The sequence below is a fragment of the Tasmannia lanceolata genome, unplaced genomic scaffold, assembly GCF_043159265.1.
Source record: "Tasmannia lanceolata isolate RefF3 unplaced genomic scaffold, GAP_Taslan_0.1 ptg000006l, whole genome shotgun sequence".
In the NCBI taxonomy this organism is placed as follows: domain Eukaryota; kingdom Viridiplantae; phylum Streptophyta; class Magnoliopsida; order Canellales; family Winteraceae; genus Tasmannia; species Tasmannia lanceolata.
Window position 1 is genome coordinate 7,911,975 of NW_027518683.1, and position 25,321 is coordinate 7,937,295.

The 25,321-nt window shown below is 38.2% G+C and overlaps 3 protein-coding genes across 4 annotated transcripts; 1 reads left to right on the plus strand and 2 right to left on the minus strand.

Moving 5' to 3' along the window:
• Nucleotides 1–1,189: 1,189 nt before the first annotated feature.
• LOC143879516 (uncharacterized) lies at nucleotides 1,190–6,935 on the minus strand. Of its 2 annotated transcripts, XM_077381946.1 has the most exons (3): nucleotides 6,426–6,925; nucleotides 4,554–4,577; nucleotides 1,190–1,794 (listed from the first exon to the last, which is right to left on the minus strand). In XM_077381946.1, exons 1-3 carry the CDS (start codon nucleotides 6,619–6,621, stop codon nucleotides 1,493–1,495), a joined length of 522 nt encoding a protein of 173 aa, XP_077238061.1. In that variant the 5' UTR covers nucleotides 6,622–6,925; the 3' UTR covers nucleotides 1,190–1,492. The 2 variants fall into 2 exon arrangements, with proteins under 2 accessions (XP_077238061.1, XP_077238062.1); XM_077381947.1 differs by lacking the exon at nucleotides 4,554–4,577 and having other exon boundaries at nucleotides 6,426–6,935.
• Nucleotides 6,936–8,717: 1,782 nt separating this feature from the next.
• LOC143879517 (alpha/beta-Hydrolases superfamily protein) lies at nucleotides 8,718–15,221 on the minus strand. Its single transcript, XM_077381948.1, has 10 exons — nucleotides 14,787–15,221; nucleotides 14,454–14,634; nucleotides 13,373–13,506; nucleotides 13,106–13,218; nucleotides 11,099–11,222; nucleotides 10,301–10,456; nucleotides 9,907–10,059; nucleotides 9,386–9,465; nucleotides 9,198–9,247; nucleotides 8,718–9,070 (listed from the first exon to the last, which is right to left on the minus strand). The coding sequence occupies exons 1-10, from the start codon at nucleotides 15,159–15,161 to the stop codon at nucleotides 8,946–8,948; spliced, it is 1,491 nt and encodes a 496-aa protein (XP_077238063.1). The 5' UTR covers nucleotides 15,162–15,221; the 3' UTR covers nucleotides 8,718–8,945.
• Nucleotides 15,222–23,159: 7,938 nt separating this feature from the next.
• On the plus strand, nucleotides 23,160–24,909 carry LOC143879518 (temperature-induced lipocalin-1-like). The gene is made up of 2 exons (XM_077381949.1): nucleotides 23,160–23,597; nucleotides 24,485–24,909. The coding sequence occupies exons 1-2, from the start codon at nucleotides 23,226–23,228 to the stop codon at nucleotides 24,665–24,667; spliced, it is 555 nt and encodes a 184-aa protein (XP_077238064.1). The 5' UTR covers nucleotides 23,160–23,225; the 3' UTR covers nucleotides 24,668–24,909.
• The last annotated feature ends 412 nt before the right edge of the window (nucleotides 24,910–25,321 follow it).

Sequence of the window (25,321 nt, forward strand, 5' to 3'; positions counted from 1 at the left end):
ACTTGCAAAACAGATCTCAGCTCCGCCTCATTAGAATTTGCAATCCCGATGGGGTCGGAGAATGCTCCATTTGGTCAACTGATAATCTCTGAAGAAATCTCCTATGCCAGTTGGACCCACATTGTCCAAGCTTGATGCATCAAAGTTTTGTCTCTCTCTCTTTCTCTCTCTCTCTCTCTCTCACGAATAAACGAATATACATACTATATAAAGGGAAATGTCAATAGCACTACTGTGTTTTCATGATCGCACTCCTCACTCTATTAAGAGTGTCCTCTACAGATCGGAGGGTTAGGATCAACCTATGGAAATGATTTTTGGGGTACAGCCTATTTAGCGTGTGGTCCATCTAATGGATGGTTTGGATCATCCTATGGTACGGGCCATACCGTGCTTTTAATATAGTGAGGAGTGTGATCATCAAAATACAGTAGTGCTGATAACATTTCCCTGTATAAAAACTTGCTGATCATTTGCAGTCCAACTAGTACAGCAGGGCCCACATGAAAGGATGATCTAAGCCATCCAATTTTTGGTCCCCCGCCATAGAGTCCATGCCCAAAAATTGTCGGGCCAATTATAAAAGGGGAGCCGAGGAGAGGGAGAGAATTAAGAGGGCAGAGGTGGGAAGTAGAGTTTGTGGGATCTAGAGTTTGATTCAAAAAAATGCCTACTTTTTCACGACTAGGAGGAGATTTTAGCAAGTAAAAAAGAAACTAGAATGCTTTTTCAAGAAAAATAAAATCACATCTTAGATTTTACTCAGAGGTGATAAAAACAATCCATTTTCTCGATGAAAATAAAAAAAACCCATCTCGGATTTCAAACAACATGTTTCATGAGAGTTTTCATGATCTGTATCGTTGTCTGGACTTTGATATTCATTTCTTCTCCCTAAAAATTGAGAGAAAGCTGCAAGTCATAAAAACAACTCTACACCCAATAATATAAGGAAAAAATGATACACAACTAAGGAAAAATAAAAAAGAAAACAAATTTCCCATGGAACTACACAACTAAGGAAAAAGAAAAAAGAAAACAAATTTCCTATGGAACGTTATTAAATAACATATCAGAACAAGGGGGGAGGCTCTTGAAGGAGACAGAGGCATGTGTTGCTTGTCCCCTAATTCTCATAAATAATCACCAAGATATTCTTCTAACCCTCTAAGAATGCAGTGCACAAACATACAGAGCAAAAATAAGGAAAGATGAATATTGCCAATTATTGTTTTTGAATCAAATCATTCTAGGACCGTATTCCTCTCTGTCACAAGCACCTTGTTTAAGGTCTGGGACACTCACTGAATGTTTTTAATAACTGAAATAACTGAATTTAATAAATTTTGGGGTTACCCATAAAGAGATAATCTACTTCTACAACAAGATGAAAAAAGGCTCCACATAATAATAAAATGCTGATTTCAGTACATAGAGGATAGTACCCAGATGGTGAAAATGCTGATTTAGCACAGCCATGTGATTGATAGATTCACTCCCCTTCCCACCCAAACTGGCGGGCCTGTCGCTCCCATAAAGCCGTCAACTTCTTCTCCTTTGTTAAGGCCGCCTCTGATCGTTCTCTGGCATCTTCGCAGGTCTCGGTCGCGGTGTTGCATTTCTCAGCCTCTTTCTGATACTGAGAAGCGAGCCTCCTCGCTTCTAGGAATGTGAGGTTCATGTGATGGGTATGTTCTTCTGCAACACTCTCCAGTAACTTCAACTCCTCTGTGAGGAGATCCACAAACTGTTTCCCCATCTCCTTGTTGAGGTCTGGATCATGCTTCCCGCAATCTATGTCATGTCATGATCCATGAAACATGGAAATCAATGTAAGAACTCAGGATGCATGGTGATTAACTCAGAAAAAACAGGTGTCACATAATGGTATGATGAAATTGGATACATCATTTTCTGAAGATCCATGAGTTGAAATGACTAGAGACACTTAGATGCTGCCAAGGTGGAACAGTTCGTTCCACAAACAGGAGAGGGGAAGAAGAAGGGACAAATTACAATTCCTAGATGAGTACATACCCGCATCAGAAGCCCTTTGGGTCATTTTAAGTCAATCAGCTTGTCAAATACTTTCTCAAATTCAGAATTACGAGTATAGTTCTAATTTTCTTGAATAAAACAAATTCTTCCTCACAAGAAGTGACTCTTCAAAAGAATGCCACCCAAAACACCCATTGTTATTAGGTCTCTATTTCACCTGTCAGTTTTTAGCATCCAACCAGTTAGATTTTTCAACATGGATTATCCATGGTGATTGGTGGGGTTTGCCACCACATGTGCCATTGCCATATCTTCAATGGTGGATTCTGGTTGCTTGAGACCACCCTGACGCAACCATATAAGGCTATAACAACAGTCTAGATGCTAATGTGCATTAACTCATTATAAAATGAAGAAACAATAATACAAAATAGGGGAAAGAAATATGCAAACTCACAAATAAAGAATAAAAATCAATAATAGGACTTCAGCACAAATATATTCATCAAGATGCATCTTCAAGGAGTGTGCCAAGGAGAGTAAAGTGTATCTTACTCACAATTAATGCATGCCTTACTCAAGATATGGACTGCGAACAATGACTACCCTGACTTGAGACGACTCTTAGTCTTAGCGGCTTTTTTGGGTTTTTAAATCTTAAAATCTAGTTCTTACCAGATTAGCACATCAGCACTCAACAGATTTGGGTGGTTAGGTCAAGGGGCTCAGTAATAAATAAGGAATCTAAATGCTGCTATGAACATGTTTGGCAATAATGATTTTTTTCCCTGAAACTCTTCTCCATGAAAAGCGATTTTTCTAAGGTTTGTCGACCCCTTCCTCAGTAAAATTTATTTCAGTTAAATATTTCTAAGTTTTTAGCTGGAAAAGCTTTACCTGAAATATTTTTTTACCCAAGAAGGGCATTATTAAATGTTGGAAAAATCATTTCACAAGGAAAAAATTTCAGGAAAAAATATTTCCTGGTTGCCAAACATGCCCTATGCAACTTGGCAGAGTGCAAATATGACAAATTACATTGCATATTATAAAAGTTATAAGGAAATAGTACATGTCTCTTTTACGATAATTAATTACATTATTTAATTATTCAAAAAATCATTACAATACTTGTGTGTGACGGTCTGACGACACACATATATCAAATATGTATGTATGTATGTGTGCATGTCCAAAATTACCTATCTACCTATCTATTAAATGTATATCCATAAATGTTCATCAATAATACATGATGTATAAAAATATATGGTTAAAGCTATATGTATGCATACAGCATATAGTCTATCCTAAGCCTACAATGTGTATTCCACAACCCATTTGTGTAGCATTTCTAGTAAAGATCACATTATCAATCAGAATTCCACTCTGTGTTCTTTTTTTCTGAGTGATGAATAAATTTATTGAGGAACCAAAATCCAAGGGCCTCGACTAAGCTGGCCAAAGGCCATATACAAGAGAAAGCAAAAAACTAAAAGAGAACGAAACAAAGCAGCAGAAGAGCCCTCAAGGGGGAACGATCAAATACAGCTAGTAAGTCTCTGTCCACTCAAAAGTTCTTTAGTAAATATTTTTCAAAATGGCATAGTATCTTTTGGCAACTTATTCGAACTTTCTAAATCAGGCAAGCCAGGTGATCACCACTTAAGGCTCTCATGAACAAGAGCCTGTGAAACAACCAATTACTCCAAAAGCTTAAGCTGTTAGAGTTGTGTTATTTAATCATTTATACTTCAACACTCCCCTTCGCGTGTGGCCCCTTTTTTTGAGGTTAGTGGTACACGTGGATTTTTAATATCAAAGAGTTGTTGGGTTTTGAACCCAGGACCTGCCGTGAGGCAATGGCTCTGATACCATGTGAAGATACCATGTGAAACAATCAATTTGTCCACAAGCTTAAGCTGTTAGAGTTGTTATTTAATCATTTTATTTAAGTATAAAAGATAGATATCTCCAACAGCTTAAGCTTTTGGAGAAGTTGGTAAGTTTAACATGGTATCAAAGCCAAAGGTCTCGAGTTCAAACCTCCCAGATAGCAAAAATCCAAATGTGATGGTCGGCCCAAAGTGGGACCACATGTGCCACGTGTTTGCCAAGTGGGCCACACGTGCGGGGGAGTGTTAAAGTATAAAAGATAAAGAACGCCTTTCTCCAACAGCTTAAGCTTCTGGAAAAGTTGGTAAGTTTAACACATTTATACTTCAACAGAGCTTTCATTCTCTTCCAAAGTTACCAGTGCATTCTAGAGCCAGACGAATGATGGAGAGCGAGAATATAGTTGGTTGTCAGAAGCAGACGTGCTCATATCTTTCTTTTCTTGCCAGATATTTGATACATATCATACAGCGATTAGGCTTGAAGAGTGTATGAGGACCACAAGATAAGAAAAAGAAAGGATGGAGTACCAGAATTTTATTCATATGGATCAAATTTCCTCATTATTTCAAAAGAGAAAATGATTATAATGAAACTTAAGCACGACAACTGAAGTTCTTCACTAGGTAAGAGAGTAAATTTCTAAGATGAGTTCTCACCTGTAACGGAAAGGTTGATCGACCCTGAGAATGGCCAACAAAAGGAAAACATCAATGAACTAATCGAGAAACCAAATGCAGTTCAAAAGAATTCATACTTAAAGTTGTATATTCATTATGGGATGAAGGCAAATAAGAACAGAAACAAGATAAAAATTGCAATCTGCAAGCATTATAGCCCATACTTATTACAAAGAAAAACCCTTCTATGAAAGGTAGTTTCAGGATCTCATTTTTTTTTTTTTTAAATTGACAAATATATTCATACCAGCAAATTTTACAATGGGGACCAGTAGTCCCACCAGATTTACATAGTATGAATTGCCCAGGAGCATTCTCCTTGGCCCAAAAGAAAACCCATTACCCCTTACAATACCCAATAGCCTTAATTGTATCGAATCCAACAAAAATGCCATATTGTGGGGCCCCCATGTCAAAATCGTGACCTGCCACGTCAAACCGACTTCACCACATCCCGAATTCGATTTTCAAAAATTCCACTCAAAAGCCCAGAGCTATCGTATGCCGTCTCCGTGCACGATAGCCAACCACCGAACAACATCGGATCTCCGACAACCTCCATCTCGAACCACCACCAATCACTGTGGTCACCACCTCCAGTCCCACATCTGTTTCCTCCATAGAAAACATCTCCGCCGGGGAGTCTCAGCCACCACCACTGTCATCAAGATCCGGCAACCACCATTGCCACTGGCCACCACGCCCGTCCTCAGGCCAACACCCATGATCTTGATTCCGGAGACCACAGCCTCCTACAGCCAAACCCATCAACCCTATTGCTAATCTGGCCTTCCAGGACTCCGGATCCAGCAACCCACGGCTTTTCACGGCCTCCGGCCACCTCCGGCTCTCATTTTTTATTTTATTTTTTTAAATATGTTTAAGAAAATGCCATTCATAGGGGCTAGAGAATCACATTCGAGTAAACCAAAAGACATGAAGAAAAGTTGGAAAATGGAAGTGAAAAGCCATGTCCGTTTCTTCCCAACGGATAGTTTTTCGAACAGTCGCGGTCGACTAGGCTATCGCGGTCACCCGCCGACATACTTCTGTCCATTTTATTTTCTACGATCCAAAGAACCGCGGTCGACCGGCTTCCCACGGTCGCCCGCCCACACCTTTCTGTGAATTGCTCACAATTTCAGATACAAATCCGCAGTCGACCGGGATACCCCGGTTGACCGGCCTTGTCTTAAAATTGTTTTTATAATTTAAATAAAACTTAAGAAAAATTCTTTTAATTTTCTCAACATCACTTTGCAAAATCTCTAACAACATCATCTTAACTGTAATTGCTCATTTGAAGATTATATAAATTATAAAACAACCATTACGAAAAAGTCAAGTTTCCCTATCTATAGAGAAGATAAAAAAAGAAAGATCATACTGAGAAACTTACATATACATTTGTCCTATTAGTTCACAAAGTAAAACAGGGAAGGGCTTCCAAGAAAAAGCACCAAATAAACCCCAAAATGTATTGGACAACTCTAAATTTCATTCTATCACCATAAAAGATTTACATAAATCAGACAACCAAAATATAAAAAAATAAGAGAAAGGAACACAAGCCCCTAATAAAAAAAACCCCAAAATTAACTAGGCCCCTTCAAATCTCATTCAATCCCTAAAAAAACAAACACAGATCAAAACTGAAAACCCCAAAACAAAATACAAGATCTAATAAAAAAGCACCAAATGCAAGAACATAAATACCAAATTAAACCAAAAAATGAAACGGGTTCCCCTTTAATAACTCAAAAATCAGATTTATAATCAAACAAACATAAAAAGAAAAGAAAACAACAAGAAGCAAATCCAACAGAGGAAAATATAGGAAAAAATAAATACCTGGAGCTATATTAAGAAGAGACAAAGGAGGAGGACAATCACAGACACAAGGTCCACAAGCTTGAGCATTTCCACCCAACCTAATTCCCTTCTTAAATCTCCAACTCAAAGCAGGCCCTGATACGTAGAGAGCAGAACCCACAGCAAGAATTACCAAACAGCACCTCACAAAAAACCCTAACTGACTAGAAGACATCTCTCAGACAAACCCTAGATCCGATTCCTCTAACAACACAAACCCTCCATCCAACTCAGACATATTGTCTTCTGTGAAGCATTAATACCCTCATTGTTTCAGCCATAACAAACCCTATATTAGTCAAGGATTGCAATTTATTTGATTCTGGTAGATTCAAGCCAAGACCCAATTTCTTTATCATTTGATGCACAACATTCCATGAATTTAAAAAGGGGGTTAGAATTGGTTTCATAGGCTGTATGTTTTAGTTCATTTATTTAACTTGACTTTATTAGCGTGGTTTCATAGAAGCTCAACTTGTTACTGAAGTGAGTTGTCAAAGAATATCAAATGCAAAACATGTAAGATGGGATTTGCTGGGGATCTAATACAAAATTCCTCACATGAATTAAATGAATAAGACAAGATCTGCTGAAAAGTGAACCTGTGTGGTTGTTCTCTCATGCAACAGCTAGCTATGAAATGACTTTCTGCGAAAGTCCCTAGCAAATCCCATGGAAGAAGTTAAAAAACACCTAGTTCCTTGTCCTTCTTTCAAACTAGAAAATGTCTCCCACCCATGTGGCAAGATGCTCATTTTGATTCTGAATTGCCCACAACAGTATTATAATCAACAATTTTAGTCTAAGAGAATCAATTGATCTTAAAATATAAGATGAGGGAGCATTATAATTAATCAATGGAAGTGATCTGGGCCATCCATCTGAAGGGTCCCATCTTGGGTTTTATGGCCCAATTATAACTCTAATTAGATAGCGCCCAGAATCAAATTGGTTGCTTGCAAGGCATCATTGGTTGAACAGGGGTCATGACAATCCAATTGATTAAATTTCTGGATTTTAGCATATCCAGTGTCACACCCAATGCAGGGATGGTCTAGATCATTGGTCTAGACAATTTAGGTGTCTAATTCACCTCATTTTTGGATTTGAACCATTCATTCCCACAACGTATTCATCCCTTGTCTTGCATATTTTTCAACACCCTTCCAAACTGTCATCTTCCATAGATTGCACATTCACTCATATTTTTACACCATTTAGTGGGAAAATATTTGACTGAGCTGACATATAAAGAAAATGACTGAGCATTAAGATCAGACATTTTCAAAATGCTCTTTTCTTTATCAGCTTCTAAACTTGCTATATAAGTACAGATAGGCAAAGGAGACATAAAAATAGAACTCCACCTTGGGACAACTAATGTTTCTTGGCCATATGTTCCAATTGCTTAATGAACGACTAAGCAATTGTGATGTGTTCTTTGCCATTAAGTTGCAAATGTTTCAGCCCAATTTAAATATTTATCTCATCTATTTTTTCAATACCCATGCCCTGAATTCAAAATTTACAACCTTTGTAAAAGTATTTATATCACAGGACTTGCTAGGCAATTTTGCTACTGACTTTTGCACCAGAGAACAGCCACATAGGCTCACTTTTTAGGCAATTTTGCTCCTGACTTTTGCACGAGAGAACAGCCACATAGGCTCACATTTTAGGAGATTTAGTCTTTATTCATTTAATTCATCTGATGTGGCTGTTTCTCTCCTGCAAAAGTCAGCTGCCGCGAAATGGCTTTCCACAAAATAGCCTAGCAAATCCATTCTTATCACATGTCACTAAAATGTTCAAATTAGGTTGGGGCGTCAATGAGCTTGGCTAATAGGCTAAACTTACCCTGTAATCAGACTAGAGCCAGATTCAAGCTACTCATATTTTTTTCTGGCCAAATCTGTGATTGAGTCTGGCTTATTGACACTCCTATCATTAGGTAACAACATTGCTATAATTTTTAACTTAAAAAATTGACAATTTTAACTATTATACCACGTAATTGTTTGATTGAAGATTTGACACCCTACTTATACCATTTTTTTTGTGAAATGCACCCCATTTCAATGCCATTTAGCAGTGTAAAACATATAGTAGAATATATTCTTTGGTCTAAAGTAAAAAAATTGTTGAAGATCTTCTAGAAAAGAAGGCATAAATATGATTAGACACTGAATCTAGTGCTTCTCACATATCTTCTCCTATGTTGAAAGATGTTGCATCTTGAGTCGAGCTTGATCTTCGTGTTAACAGAGCAGGAACCTTAAATGCTTGCAAAATCATTAACAAAGGTGGTGTTTAAATACATGGGCATATATTTACAGAAGTATAGACATTTGTGGGTAATTAAAATTGCAGAGAAGAGGAGATCCCATTAAGCTGGCTGGTTGTAGATTGAACAGAAGGGCTGATGTACTTCACGTCAGAAGGACATTAAATTGATGAGATGTGGGAACACATTATTATACTTCCACACATTAATTATCTCTATTTATAACCTGAATGGTACTCATCGATCCACCTCTGAATGATCTCTACCTCTTGTCTCCTTTGCTCTATGAGCCAATCGGGGTCTTCTTTTGTAGCAAACCTCAAATCTAGATGGTGAGCTCCTGAGAGAGACAAAAAAAAAAAGATTAGTTAGAAATGAATTGGTAGATGAATGATAGAAACCTCTTATTAGTATCACTACTACTGAAAAAATAGAAATGAATCAATAATTCCTGATACATAACCAACCTCTTTGGGTGACGAGCGCTACGACACTAGCTGATATATTTTTTAGAACGCTGCATTTTAATTCATTATTAGTAGCAGTTAGAAATAGTAGTAACTTTGAGACATCTTTCAATTTTAAAACTTAAGATGTATCCATAAATGTATTCTCATTATATAACAATTCAAATAAGCCAACATTGCTTTCTGACCTCCCTCTACTCCAAGGGTCTTTCATTCCACTTGAGAAGATGATGTTGCTCCCAAATCTCTCCAGCACTTGCTCAATTCTCTATAAACACAAAAACCATTAAGAAACATCTCAAACAAATGAATGAATGATTAAATAAATGGAAAATCTAACATGAATTTTGGGGGCTTATTTAACCAATGACATCAACAGTCCCTCACCAACCTGGTCAGATTGCAACTTATCAAAGCAAGAAAAAAGTAGTCTTACAGTTTGAAATTACTTGTAAGACAGAATACAAAGCTTAAATGAACTGTTGTTTACTAACTGGACAGATGAATTAAGCCTTGCGGGCCTTCACTCTGTGTTACTGTACTTTTACATTCAGAGCTTGCACTGTTCATGGTGAATAATGTGAGCAAAAAGTCTCACACTATTCCATCCATTGTTAGGATCCTTCTCTCCTTGAATGTGTCTTTCCACCACTAGGTCTAACCATATATTATCAGGGATTATGTACAAGAATAAGGAAAAAAAACTCACATCACCGCCGAATTCAGTTGTGATCCAATGGGGTCTAGGTGTCACGCCATACTTTTTTATGCACTGATCACTGAAGTCTTTATAGTTGAAGGTTGAAGGGGGGAACATGCCTTCATTAGAGCAACTCATGGGCATAACCATCTCTGTACACGCCTAACAAAACATCCATGGCAACCCAGCTACACCGATCAGATGATATATAGGAACAAACTACAAACAAACATTTTATGTAGTGTTTTGGATGGTTTTGGTCCATATTAAGTACCCAATATGGAATTTATGGGCAATGTCCTCAAAATCATTTTCCAAAGAAAAGTGGAAGAAATTATTTCAAAAGTTAAACACCCATTTTATGTTCTTATTAAAGCTCCTATTCAGTTCATCAGATTTTTACCTGCCAATCCCAACCATTAAGGCCATGAGCACTTGTTCCATTCTCTATATCGAAGCATTTTTCTGTACTAGAATAGTTGTAATACAAGCTCGCAGCTGAAAACACCTTTGTAAGCTTGTTAGCCTCTTGAGGGAATCCGTCGATTATCTTGCACATCTTCAAACAAAAAGTGCAAAGAAAGGCATAAATACATCAACATGCAAAAAAGTCAGTACGCCTTTCCCACATAAAATATGAAAAACTATTCAAGGTTAAGGGAACTTTTGAATTACATGGTTAAAAGATGACTAAACCTCTAATCAACTTAATAACTCTTTGATATTATAATTGTAAACACAAATTTTTAATGAAAAAGATTAGATACTGTTAAAAGTATAAAAGATTAAAAATGCTGTTCTCCAATATCTTAAGCTTTGGGAGTCACATGGTATCAGAGCAAAGATCCTGAGTTCAAACCTCCCGGATAGCAGAATTCCACACGCAATGGCCAAACCCAAATAAAGGGGCCATATGTGCCACGTGTAGGCCAACCCAAGAAAGATGGGCCACACCTGAGGGGGAGTGTTAATGTATAAAAGATTAAAAATGCCTTTCTCCAATAGCTTAAGCTTCTGGAGTTATTGGTTGTTGCACAGATATAGATAGTATATATTAGTTGATACAGGACTAATGCCCCTGGATGTTGTAATTCTCATCATCTCATGTGCTAACAACAAAGGCCTTGAGATTGATTCACCAAGAAAACTTATGGCGGTATATATGTATTTCTTTTTGTATGTATTCATATATAGAATGTACCTCTTCAACCGGATAGGCAGGCAAGGGCATCATGAAATTGGCTTGCGTTGGGTAATTAACCATTGCAGTATAAACAAATGCTGACCATAACCAGTCCCGCACTGAATAGATAGATTGGAGATCCCTACAATGAGGAAATATTTTAGCAATGTCTACCGAGAATATTATCAATATTTTTCAATGGGTAATACTATTACAACTGAAACATTGTTTCTATTAATAGATATCGCCATTCAAAAAAATTACAACTGAAATATTGTTATTAGGAATGCATTGAAAAGAAATATGGTTAAGAAGGACTAAACAATTAAGTGACAAGAACCAGACATCACAGGGAAATACTTCAACCACATAAACTAAATTAATTAACCAGAAGAATAGGATCTTGTTTAACTTTTATAGTATGGACTTCAAATTTGGTGGGGGTGTAAATGCAGAACATGATTTCGATGTTTTTCAGCTTATTAAATTGAAGGAAGTGATGCTACAAGAAACACTGAGAGAGGCAATCTTATGGGTTTCTATGAAGAATTCACAAGAGTGCATTGGTTGGTTCAAAGGACTCAAAGGAGTCTACTAATCCATTTTCTAATGGGCTCCTCTTACTCCTTTGAAGCAACCAATGAGATTGCTTCTCACATGAGTCTACTACCGGGGTCATAGCAGATGCAAGGTGATGTAGGAGGGTTTCCTTGCTTTGGGTCCCACTAGAATTAGTAGATATTTTAGTTCATCATTATTTGATATTAAAAGATTAGGATAAACTCGAACTGTAACTCATGCTGACTTACTTAATTCCAATATCTCTAATTCAACTAAGATTAGGATAAACTCTGGTTAAACTATAACTCATGCTAACTTACTTCTTAGTAAGGACTTCTAATATCAAATTACTATAACCTAAAATATCTTTAATTGTTATTAAATTTCTTATGGATACCATACGTAGTGGGACAACTTGTGTAGCCCCCAAAAGTTATTTGAAACCTCATTGTGAAATTTCAATTACCAAATAGCTTATGAATGCAAATTTCTTCAAAGCTAATAATTTTCTTATACAAGTAAACTTCTATATTTCTAATAAACACTACTAAATGCCTTTCATTAATTTGTGAACTTGCCTTTCACCCAAGTGCATTTATGATTCCTTTGATTTTTATCGCTGCTCTTATAAATACGATTGGCTGACATGGACCCAATTGGGTGCCCTTCTACCTGGGTTTTTTCCAACGGCGTCCTTTATTTTATCATTCCTCTTAATATTATTATTATTTTAAGTCAGTACTTTGTAAGATCTCAAATATGACTACCATGTATGTGACGATTGTAGACATTTGGTTATGATTTTTGCTAACTGAATCTGAACCGTTGCTCAATTCCTCTTTTAACGCCCAATCGAATGGCTAGGAGTATCAAATCAGAGTGATAATATTAGGGTTTGATATCTCCATGATGGATCCCACAAGATGAATGGCCTAGATCATGCTGACTTCATCGGCCAATCACAACTCGTTGGAATTCTTTGATAGAAAGAAATCTTAATACTGTGGGCCCACATTATTGGACGGTCTAAAACATTCATTTGTTGGTCCTCGCTGTAGATTGTCATGCCTGGAAAATCTTTTCCATAGGATGATCCTAACCCTTCGACAAATGAATGATTTAGATCATCCAAACAAGTGGGCTCTACTGAACTTTTTCTGTGTGTCAATTTCTTCGGAGATACAAGCGTGTCCACCATATAATTTCTCATACCATCCCTCCATCTTTAATGGGAGATGATATTTCCAACCCATTTTGTTTGTCTTTTTCAGCAATTGAAGAAAAGACAAACAAAAAGCGGTGGAAATGCAGCTATCTTTAAGAAAATCAAACAACAGGCGTAGAAATATCAATTCCCCACCTTTGCTGAAGAACAAGGGCAAAGTTGGCCTTTTGACTCTTTTTGTGCAGATAAAACAAGAACATACCATGTGAATGAAATTTAGGCAAACCTCAAATCCTTACTTGCAAGCCCTAAAAGTCCTGCCAAGTTCCAACAAGCCTTCTTTCTGAGTAGGCACTGCTTGTAGCTCATCCCAACTCCCTTTTATTACATTGAAACAATTCAAGCTTGCATCCTGCCAACAAGAAAAAAAAAAAAAAAAAACCCATAACCCCTTCAAATTCCACCCAACACAATAAAGCAAACTCCTCAAAGACAAAATCCATTCAGACCCACAAAAAGGACTAAAAACCCAATAGCATTCTTAGATTAAAAAACTTTTCACAGACCTTGAAATCCTTAGATACAGCATCATAGAAGCTTGTCCATGGAGTTATGTCATCGAACTGCAGAATAGGTGCTGAAGATGCCAAGGCTCCAACGGCAATATGGGGGTATTTTAGTCTAAACCAGGCAGCGAGCACTGAGAAAAAAAAAGGAAGTAAAAAAAGACTTAGACACGGGGTATTTCACTAGGGAAAACTATTCAAATGTCAACGAAAGCAAAAGGAAAAGGTAGGTCAGCATTAATAGCTAACTATACATTGCAATCATTAGTGAATTGTAACAACCAAAGTAGAACTGAAGAAGTGCATTTATTTCTAGCTGATTCCCATAGTCCATGGCAAAACAAAAAAAACAAAAGGAGATGCCATGTATGAGGATTTCACAGGTTCTTCTCTAGTACAAAATAAGAAGTGAAGAAGAAAACCCATGATCTAATTTTAGTTTTCTTCCTCTGCAAGACCCATAAATTATTCAGTCCCACCTCGCATCAATTGGTTTAAATATGGAGAAAAAAAACCCATTATGTAAACTCAGCACTCATCCAACACCTCGCATCAATTGGTTTAAATATGGAGAAAAAAAACCCATTATGTAAACTCAGCACTCATCCAACACCTCGCATCAATTGGTTTAAATATGGAGAAAAAAAACCCATTATGTAAACTCAGCACTCACTCATCCAATGATTGTTGAGCTGCATCGGCAACTTATATTGGATCATTGGGATCCCATTATTTTCCCTATTTCCCAAGTTGTTGTCTCTAGGTTAGTTCGAAAAATTTGGATCGCCTGCTACTTTTAGTTATGGTCTCTAGGGATAGGGATAGGGATGGTGCTTTGTGCTCTTGAATCTTGATTGTAATAATTCTTTTATATTAAAACACTAGTAGGGGTCCTGCCTAACCCCAGCTTACCTATAAAAAAAAATGAGAAAAAAGAAAGAAAGAAAGAAAAGTAACTGAACTTTTGCTTTCTCAGTCAGACTCACCATCGATTTTTATAATAATGAAGACCCACCAAAAGGTTCATCCTAAATTGCAAAGATTCCTTAAAAAAGATAAGAAATGATAAAAAAAAACTTACTTCCTCCGTAAGATCCACCAAGAACCACAACAGGGGATGCTTCAGCAGATAAGTTATGCTTCAAGCTTCTGATAAGAACAGCAAAATCAGCCAATGCCTGTTGAGAATTTAGATACCCCAATGTCTCTGCCGACTTGGAAGAATCCTTCCCAAATGGTAATGATTCTCCATAAAACCTATGCTGAAAAAAAAAACAGAAACAACCTAGTAATCAGCAATCAAATCCCACCATGAATAACAGCAATATCTATTACACTTCATCTAGAGTGAGTAGTACTTAAAGAGCCAGTTCTACAATGTAGTTGTCATTTTAGTATTCTGTTTTCTTATTACCTCAATGAATACAAGCAAGGCTTGAAACTTGGGAGCAACATCAAGCATGAAACCAGTATTACTGGCGAACCACTCGATGTCGCCTTCGTTGCCGGTGTAGACAAAGATGGGAGCTCTGTGTTGAGGGCCTTCATCCCAATACTGTGAGTTTATGAGGTATTTTTGGTAGAAGATGTTGGAGCTCTTAGGCTGGAAAGTAAAGTGATCTAGGTGCTGAGGGAAGAACTGGGTCTTGTATGTGATTTTGGGGGTTGGGCTTTTGGTTTGAATGAGAGATTGATAGGTTTTTGTTGTAAAGAAGATGGGGTTGGATAGTGTTGTTGGTATTGTAGTTGTGAAGATGAAGAAGAGGAGAAAGATAAGAGATAGAGCCATTTCTCTCTCTCTCTCTCTCTCTCTCTCTCTCTCTTTCTGAAGATAAAAGGAGGAGGAAGAAAGATCTAAAGAACAAGTAGTTGGCATGCCTTTTCTAATTGAATATATACCCATTAATTGAATTTTTGTTGGGCGCTGATATTTCCCCCCACTAAACGGATAAAATCCCCCCCTTTAACGGTTTCTGTGAGAGGGGTTCACTGCTTGAGAATAAATTCACTCCCTTTAACGTTTTTCTTTGCCTTTAAAATCTAACGAATAACGTTTTAGGGCGGGGGGGGGAGTGTTAAGAGAGCACCGACTCTCTCTCTCTCTAGATTTCTAGAATCCTCTCTCTAGAATTCTCTTCTTTTTCTTTTTAGACAATCCTCTTTCTAGAGATTTCTCCACTCTTCTTTTTTCCTTATTTTAAAACATTGTTCTAGATGTTTCTTTCTAGAAATATCTAATGCTAGAAGAGTGTAGCCACCATTCTAGAATAATGGGGAAGCATCTCTAGCAAGTATAAAAAGGAGGCATCCCCTTCCATTTGGGCATATGTAGAGTTCGAAGCTTCTCTTCACATTAAGAAGAGTGCAAATGAGTAATTGAGTGTGTGACGTGAGCAAGTGATTGTGGTTGAGAAACTTTTGAGTGCATTTGAGTGTATATAAGTTGTGTACTTTTGAGCTTTTATATTGAATAAAATTAGTTCTTCTACCACTCAAATTTCAACAAGTGGCATCAGAGCAAGAGATATCCAAGCTACGTATGTAAGCTAAAGAAAGCGTTATATGGATTGAAGCAGGCACCAAGAGCTTGGTATGGTAAAATTGGAGAGTTCCTAGTACAAAGTGGTTATTCTCTAGCACCGTCAGATTCTAGCTTGTTCGTGAAAGACGGAGGAGAAAAGCTTACAGTTATGCTGATCTATGTGGACGATTTGATCATCGCAGGAGATGAAGAATAAGAGATCCAACAAATTAGAGCTAATCTTTCAGTGCACTTCTAGATGAAGGAACTTGGAGAACTGAAACACTTCCTTGGCCTTGAGGTTGAATGAACCAAGGAAGGAGTATTTCTAGGGCAACAAAAATACGTAAAAGACCTCTTACAACGATTCGGGATGCTTGACTGCAAGCCAATATCTACACCAATTGAGCCCAATGCAAGGCTATGTGCAGAAGAAGGCCAAAGATTGGAAGATTCAACAATGTATAGACAATTGGTGGGTAGTCTAATCTACCTAACGCTCACACGGCCTGACATCGCTTTCGTAATTGGAGTGGCTAGTCGATTCATGGAGCAACAGAGAAAGCCTCACTTAGAAGCAGTTCGACGCATACTAAGGTATGTAAAAGGGAGCTTTGACCTTGGAATTTTCTATAAGAAAGGAGTAGACTGTGAAGTCAAAGGATATTGCAATGCTGACTACGCTGGAGACCATGACACACGATGTTCAACTACTGGATATGTATTCCACCTTGGATCAGGAGCAATGTCATGGTGTAGCAAGAGACAATCAACAGTGTCTGTCAACTATAGAAGCTGAGTATAGAGCAGCAGTGATGGCAACTCAGGAAAGCACATGGCTAATGCAACTGACGAGAGACCTACATCAACCAATTGACTACTCGGTGGAGATCCATTGCGACAATCAATCAGCCATAAGGCTGACAGAGAACCCAGTCTTTCACGCAAGGACTAAACACGTGGAAGTGCACTATCACTTTATTCGAGAGAAGATGCTACAAGGTGAAGTTAAAATGAAGCACATCAAGATTGGAGGCCAAGTTGCAGACATATTTACTAAAGGACTAAGTGGCACAAAGTTTGAGGAGTTCAGAAGACAACTCGGCATGGTCACTAGTTCAGAAGACAATCCGATAAGAGAGAGTTGTCATTGAGGGGGAGTGTTAAGAGAGCACTGACTCTCTCTCTCTAGATTTCTCTCTAGATTTCTAGAATCCTCTCTCTAGAATTCTCTTCTTCCTCTTTCTAGACAATCCTCTTTCTAGAGATTTCTCCACTCTTCCTTTTTCCTTCTTTTAAAATTTTGTTCTAGATGATTCTTTCTAGAAATATCTAATGCTAGAAGAGTATAGCCACCATTCTAGAATAATGGGGAAGCATCTCTAGCAAGTATAAAAAGGAGGCATCCCCTTCCATTTGGGCATATGTAGAGTTCAAAGCTTCTCTTCACATTAAGAAGAGTGCAAATGAGTAATTGAGTGTGTGACGTGAGCAAAGTGATTGTAGGTGAGAAACTTTTGAGTGCATTTGAGTGTATACAAGTTGTGTACTTTTGAGCTTTTATATTGATTAAAATTAATTCTTCTACCACCCAAATTTCAAAGGGGGGTGTTTATCATTTCCCTTTTTTGTTTCTTGTTCATTTCTCTTATTTTGATCATTTAATTGAATGCAGGAATGTTTTACTACATCAACTTAAAAGGGTGCGATTCACATTTTCTGCGAGATTTAGTGTGGTTAGAAAATGATGTTACAGAGTCATATAGTGTTGTCACACATTTGATTCGTATGTATGGTGTGTAGTGTAAGGGGGTTGGATAAAATCCCCACTTTTAACTTTATTCGTTAAGTTTTAAAGGCAAAGGAAAACGTTAAAATGGCGTGAATTTATCGTCTAGTATATTGATCTGATATAAACACTTTTACTAAAAGTAAACACCGGCAACACTTAACTACATGATTAAAAGTGCCACATGGGGTCAAGCGGGCCCCACCGTACTGAAAAGTTAGCATTGTGGTTCTAATGAGCAGTGGATCAAGATCAGACGGTGACAGAAAGTGTGATTTTCAGTCAAAATGGGGCCCGCATCTTGCTTGTTGATTGTTCCTCTTTTATTTATCTCTTTTTGTACTCAGGAATAAGAACAATGAGTCCCATAACCCATAAAATTCACACTGTTTTGTAGATATGACTATAACGATTGACCAATTTAGGAAATGACATAATTGCCGTTCTAATTATATATTCGCCCCCTTTTTTCCCCTGGCCAGCTCCATCTAGTGTATTTATGATTTATGAATACCCTTCTACTAAAAGGGGGTGGCCAAGGAAGAAAAAGTGGCAAAAGTATCACTTCTATTCTAGAAAATGACTTCACTTCCGCTCCCATTTGCTTAAATTTTCCTGAAAAAACAAAGTAGTCTCCCTCATCTTTATTGGGATCTTTATTTTATATTCACATTCTGTGGAACTCAATAATTGAGATATTATTTGGTGGATGAGAATCTTGAGCTAAGGTGACTGGCTGACTGAGGAGGTCACGTCCTTATCTCGGCCACCTCCTTTGTTTTGCATTTTGGTAACCGATTCTGAGTCCATAACTGATTTTTGTTGGACTCAAATTTTCGTCTTATTTTGAGTCCAATAATCAGTTTTGGACTTACAATCGGTTCTAAAATTTAAAATAAACAGACCCACTCTCTCTCTCTCTCCCCACAACTAGACAAACACACAGCGAGATTCCCCGGGCAATTCGCTTTTTATCTGTCAAACGAATCCCATATTAAGAAAATATAACGTTGGCTGATTCACAGACTGGGAATCTTTCTAATAATGGAAGGAAAGTGATATTTCCACCCCTTTTCTTAGAATTTTCACAACAAATAGAGGTAAAGACTCGAGAGTGGAAATATCATTTCTCCAGTGAAAATTCTGTAACGCCTCCTCTGCTCTTTCACTGTGTTACTTGGTTGCACAATTCTGGTGGAGTTCTTTGCTTCACTTCTATTTACTATTTTTGTATGCTCCTGCACTGTCATTGTTGGTAACCCGATTTATCTTTGGTGGATTTCTTTGGTTAACTAATATTTGCTAGTTTTGTATGCTCTTGCACTGTCTTTGGTGGTATCCACCAAGAGCATATAGTAATAAAAGTTGAGATTGTGGGAAATTGTTTTTACTCGTTTTCTACGATGAAGTGTGTATATATAGAATTACCAAAAGATCTCTCTCACAACCTTAGATTCTAATTGAAGGGAATATCTGCCAAATAAATGGAAAAAAAAAAGAGAAGGTAATTCCTAGTTTGCTACAACAAGCGGAAAAACAACTAGCAATCTTCCTTAAGACCCCCCGAAGTTGGAGTGTGAACATCGACAACACCCAACTTACAAAGGAGATAATGAAGGGAGAAGCACCAAAGCGCCCGGTAAATATGATAGCAGGCTGATTAGTTGTAGAGATGTGAACGGTGCAAGGTAATGGAATTGATTTGGGAGGATAAAGAAGACAACGAACTATAGTAATATGGAGGCGAGCCAAGATTTGTCCGATCTTTCTCATAAGTATCGAATTAGATTTCCATCTTATATGTTGTTTCGGGTTCAAATCACGGAAATAGCCTCCTTACAAAGCAGGGATAAGGCTGTGTACATCTAGCCCTCCCCAGACTCCGCAATGGCATGAGCCTCATGCACCGGGTCTCCCTTTTTATGCTGTTTCGGTTGGAGTTGGACAACCCAAATTCCTTCAATTTAGGTTCAGCTGCACCACCTCCGCAGCTGTTTCGGTTGGAGTTGGACAACCCGACGTGGGTTGGTCCTTTGATCTCCGGATGAGGCCATGTGGCCATCATCCCAGCGTAACCCTTTTTTTATCTTTTCACAAATGACATGATAGTCAATTTCAATATGTTTGCAGCATTCGTGAAAGACTAGGTTTGCAACAATGTGAAAGCCATCCTTGTTGTCTGAAAACATTAAGGCAGGATGGGGGTGGGGAATATGCTTTTCTTAGAACGGGCAATTTAACTCAAGATCTAAAACATTGTCGAACCTGAAATCCGAGCAAACAATGACAAGTCGGCCATAGATCGGAGATAACCAACATCAACAAGAGAAGCCGAAACATAGCAAACCATTAGCGTGGAGCCTGTTTTAATTCATACAATGATTTAGTAAGCTTGAAAACTCATTTCTCTCGATGTTGAGCAAGATTTTGAGGGATCTAATTGGAAATAGGTTGGATGGACATCCCACTATGATATGATTGAAGGTATTGTGGTGGATGTACATTGAACAAGTAGGTTGTGGTGGTGATTAGGGTTGGGTAGTAGGTGTTGATGTGGAGGGGAGGTGACGTCTCACGTGAGTCTTGGATGGGTAGTGGTAAGACAATGGATGAAGAAAGGTCGGAGACCGCATGCCATGGGGATATTGTTTCATTAAAAACAAAATCCCTGGGTAGTGTGTGATTCTAAATCATATACATTGTAACTTGTCTAACCATAGAAATGTCCATTAAAATACATTGTTCGATACAAGGAGAAAATTTATGAGGAGATTCAGTATGGGTAGACATAATGTAGGCAACCAAACACTTGAGTAAGGAGGAGGATGTCCGAATGGCTTCTTGTATATTTTACTTGATAGGGTAGAGGTGGAGGTTCGATTACTTAAGTACGCACCCAACGGTAAGAACACAATCACCCTAAATTTTTTATTATTGTCATAGGATCTGCTTGGATTACTAATTTTTTTATTTTTTTTCTATGGGTAAGCTGAGGTTAGGCCCCCTACCAGATGCATTAATAAAGAAAACGGGTACAGCATGAAGAGAAGGAAACAACCCCACCCAAACAGGGAGGGGAAACAACAAAACAAAGTGGCTCAAGGAGACAAGAGCTAACAACAAAGGAAACTAAAAGCCAACAGCCAAACACCAAAATAAAGAACACAAAAGGAAACAAAAGACACTGAACCCCCAAGAATTATCCTATCCTCTCAAGTGAAGACTCTGAGAGAGAAGAGAGCACATAGGAAGGGGATGGCCGAAGCAGAGATGGGTGCTTTCCTTTCTTCCTTTGGACTGTTTGCGATGAGTCTTCCACATGAGTGACTGGCGAACAGGCGGATTCCTTGGATTTCTCTTGATGCTTCACAGGCGTCTGATTCGGAACTCGATTGACGCGATTAGACCTGGCAAACGCGACCCGTGCCCGTGGGTCGACCCAACCCACCCGCAAACTTGCGGGCACGGGTCGGGGTTTTAGTGACCTCTAAAACCGATCCGTGGGTGACCCAACCAGCAAAAAAGGGTCGGGTCGGGTCGGGTCAACCGGCGGGCACCCGCGATTTTTTGGATTGTTTTTAACATTCTTTATTTTAAAATAGAAAATGAGATCAAAGGCTAAGAGCATCTCACTTTTTGAGCTGGAATAGTGCACTTGTGTTTGAAAATCAGCCCTTCTAACAACATCTCACTTTTTGAGGACTCCCAACTTTCAACAGCTCATGAGCATTACTAATTTAGCAGCTCATAAGCATTACTAATTTACTATGCATGAATACACTCCCAATTTTTCAAAATGGATGATTGGAAGGTACACCCCACACCATAGGATGATCCAAACCGTGCATTTGATGGGCCATAATGTAAATAGGTTGTGCCCAAAAAATCATTAGCATAGGATGATTCTAACCCTCCGATCTAGAGGGACTGACAATATGGAAACTTCTATAGATCGAACGGTTGAGATCATCCTATGGCAACGATTTTTGGGGCACGATCTATTTACGTTGTGGCCCATCAAATGGACGGTTTGGATCATCCTATGGTGTAAGCTGTACCATCCATTTTGAAAATTAGGGGGTGAATTCATATATAGAAGGGGGTGAATTTATCACCGCCCAATAAAAACTATGTTTAGGAAAAACATGCGGGTAACCTGCGGGTCGACCCGACCCACCCGCACTGCGTACGGGTCACCTGGTTGCTGACCCGTAGGAATGCGGGTCATTTTGACCTGCAACTTGGGCTGAGCATTATTCGGTTAAAACCGAATAACCGAACCGAACAAAATTGGTTCTAAAAAAAAAAAACTGAAATTATGGTTGAAAACCTTTTTTTTTCCAAAAAAAAGTGCTATATGTGCACTCCGTAGGATGATCAAAACCGTCCATTTGATTGATCACAACTTAATTAGGTTGTGCTCAAAAAATCGTTTCGATCGGATGATCCTAGCCCTCCGATCCAAACCGAGATTTTGATTTTTCCCTCTTTTTCTCCCACAATTCGGTTATTCGGTTATATCCGAATAACTGAATTTTTATTCGGTTCAGTTTCAGTTCGGTTTCGGTTACCGAAATTTGGTAACCGAAATTATTTCGGTTCGGTTTAAACCGAATAACCACCCCTACCCACAACCCGACCCGACCCGACCCACCCGTTTGCCAGGTCTAGACGCTATCAAGAGCTGGATATCTGCTACTTTTGGGAAGAATCAATCTGATCCAGAATCGAGAATTTGTTTCTATTGGGGATAGCCTGGGAAGGATTCACACTTGGAATTACACTTTGATGATCAAGAACAGGTCCCACCTCGGGTTGAGTAGGATCCTCAGAATTAGTTGCACTCTGATGGGCCTCTATTCTTTTTTCTGACTTTGATAAGCTGTCCTAGAGGATTGCAGAGGATGGCAATCCTCGGTGTAATGACTGAAGTCGGCATCCTATTTGATTCCCACCCCAAGATGTGGTGTTCTGATTCCACCTCGGTTGGAATGAAACTTTTACTAGTTTTTAATTAATTTTGTTTAAAAAAAAATCCCATTCCTTCTACAAGAAATTCAGAATAGGATGCCAATTTCAATTCCTAATTTCTGCCGACAGTCCAAAGGAAACCGCGTGTAATCTTGGATGGAAAAATCTCGACAAAAGTACGAGTAGGGTCCTCCATTTGGTGTTCATCATACAGTTTTATCCGTCCAATTTGTAGAGATATTTGTATTGTTGTAGATGGATCCATGAAAAGGTGGTCCCCACTATCCTTATTTGCCAATTTTCCTTGTACAGATAACACCGTTGGATAGAAAGCTCTAGAACCCCCTACATCAATATGACCCAACTCTCTCTTTCATTCGCTACAAATTGTCAAATCCTACACGTATCCTGATAAAATCAACGGCAGCAAATCAGCGTTCTCTGCCAGCCTCACAACTTATCTTCTCCCCAAAGCAATGAACTAGATATAAAAAAAACAAAAACCCACTTCAATTCTATAAATATCTCATCTATCTAATCTCTCAAACAAAGCTCTTTTGCCTTGAAAGAAAATGCCTGGGAAAGAGATGGAAGTTGTAAAGGGATTGGATTTGCAAAAGTATATGGGTCGTTGGTATGAGATAGCTTCATTTCCCTCAAGGTTTCAGCCCAAAAATGGTATTAACACTAGAGCTACTTATACTCTTAAAGAGGATGGAACTGTTAATGTTCTCAATGAGACGTGGACAAATGGAAAAAGGGGTTACATAGAAGGGTCTGCTTATAAGGCAGATCCTTCAAGCGATGAAGCCAAGCTCAAAGTGAAATTCTATGTTCCTCCTTTCTTACCTATAATCCCTGTGGTTGGAGATTACTGGGTTTTGTTTATAGACGAAGATTATCAGTATGCATTGATCGGCGAGCCCAGCAGGAAATATCTTTGGGTATGTTGTGGGTTTTTTCAGACTCTTTGTTTTTCCATTTTTTGGATTGGTTTTGATTGATTTGGATATGATTTGATGTGTTTTAAATGATTTTTTTTATGTAGATTTGATTTTAGCAACGGGGTTTTGCCCTGTGTAAGACTGCAGCTTTCTTTCCCTTTCTTTGCATTTTGATTTGGGAAATGATATCCGCATGACCATGTTTTAATAATTGCACAAACACAGCTTGTCTTTTCTTTATTAATTGGCTTGTGAGAACTTTTTGGGAACTATAATAACCTTTGACAGCTCTTTAATAATAAAAGTCAAGATGACTTGGTGCAAATATCAAAACATGGTTGTGCTGATATCATATCCGTTTATTTAAGGAAATAATAAGTTCTGGTAGCTGTTATTTACACTCCATTGTTTTGGTATAATTCACCCCTTTTTATTTTGAATAAACTGTCCCATCCACCATCCAGTTCTAAAGATATCTCTGAGATAGTGTTCTGTTTGTGCATCTGCTGAAATGGTGTACACTTTATATTTCTAGTTATTTCTCGTCATATTTTTGTAGGGAGATGGTAGCCGCACTCCCTTGGTTTGATATTGACAGCCTCTCTTTGTATAACTCTTTTTTAACATCCAAACAAGATAATCAACAAGCTGTCAAGTCATAAGATAACATATCCTATCTTGATCGGATTGGGCTCATTTGATGTTATCCGATTTTTGGGGCCTAAGGCATTCAATTGGGCCACAAATAATACACTGGACCTTAGCTGTATGATTTATACGCTGGTTTAGATAGCTCATTTCTCTATGTCCATATCCATTATTGCTGAGCTTCCTATTCAATGATCAAATCTTGCTAAAATTGAATGATTTTTTTATGTTTTGTGCAGATCTTATGTAGGCAGACCCTTCTAGATGAAGAGATCTACAATGAACTCCTTGAGAAGGCCAAAGAAGAAGGATATGATGTGAAGAAACTCCACAAAACAGAACTGACAGACCCTCCTCCTGAGGGAGAAGGACCCCAAGACACCACAGGCATCTGGTGGTTCAAATCCATCCTAGGCAAATAAATACATACCCAAACCTAAAATAAAGGAAAACCCACTTCCCCATCTTCTCCATTTCCGCTGTACAAGAGTCTTGTCTTGGTAGAGACCCTCACAAAACCCTAGTCTGAAAACCTTACTTAGTGGGTTCTGTTTTAGAGAAGCGTGTGCATGTAAAAATCAAAATCTCGGATTGTATTTTTCTTATCTGCTTGCATATTTGTATTTTACCTCTAGTTATGTTAATGGATTGTTCTGTTTCTAAAGTTGTTTCAATAAACATATTCAGTATCCATGGAAATCGAAAAAAAAAGGATAAAAATAATAATACTATGAGGCTCAGATTCGCCTTTTTTCAGACATTTGGTGCTTCTCAGCATGGCTGCAACGGTTGCCTGAGGCCTTCCAAGTTGCCTAGCCATGAGATGAAGAAGCATGTCTGAGAATCAAAAGCAAAAAACCAAATGTGATCATCATAGCCTCTATACATAGAGAAAGAGAAAGAGAAAGAGAAAGAGAAAAGGGTTGTTGATTTATAAAATGGAAATCATCGGCTCTGTTACAGAGAGGGGCAACCACCCTTAGGAACCTCCGCTCTGTGAGAGCCTCATACTTAAACTAATGAGTGAGGCTCAAAAGACTCCCCTTAAACCTTATTTATAGTCTCCATTTTCTTCT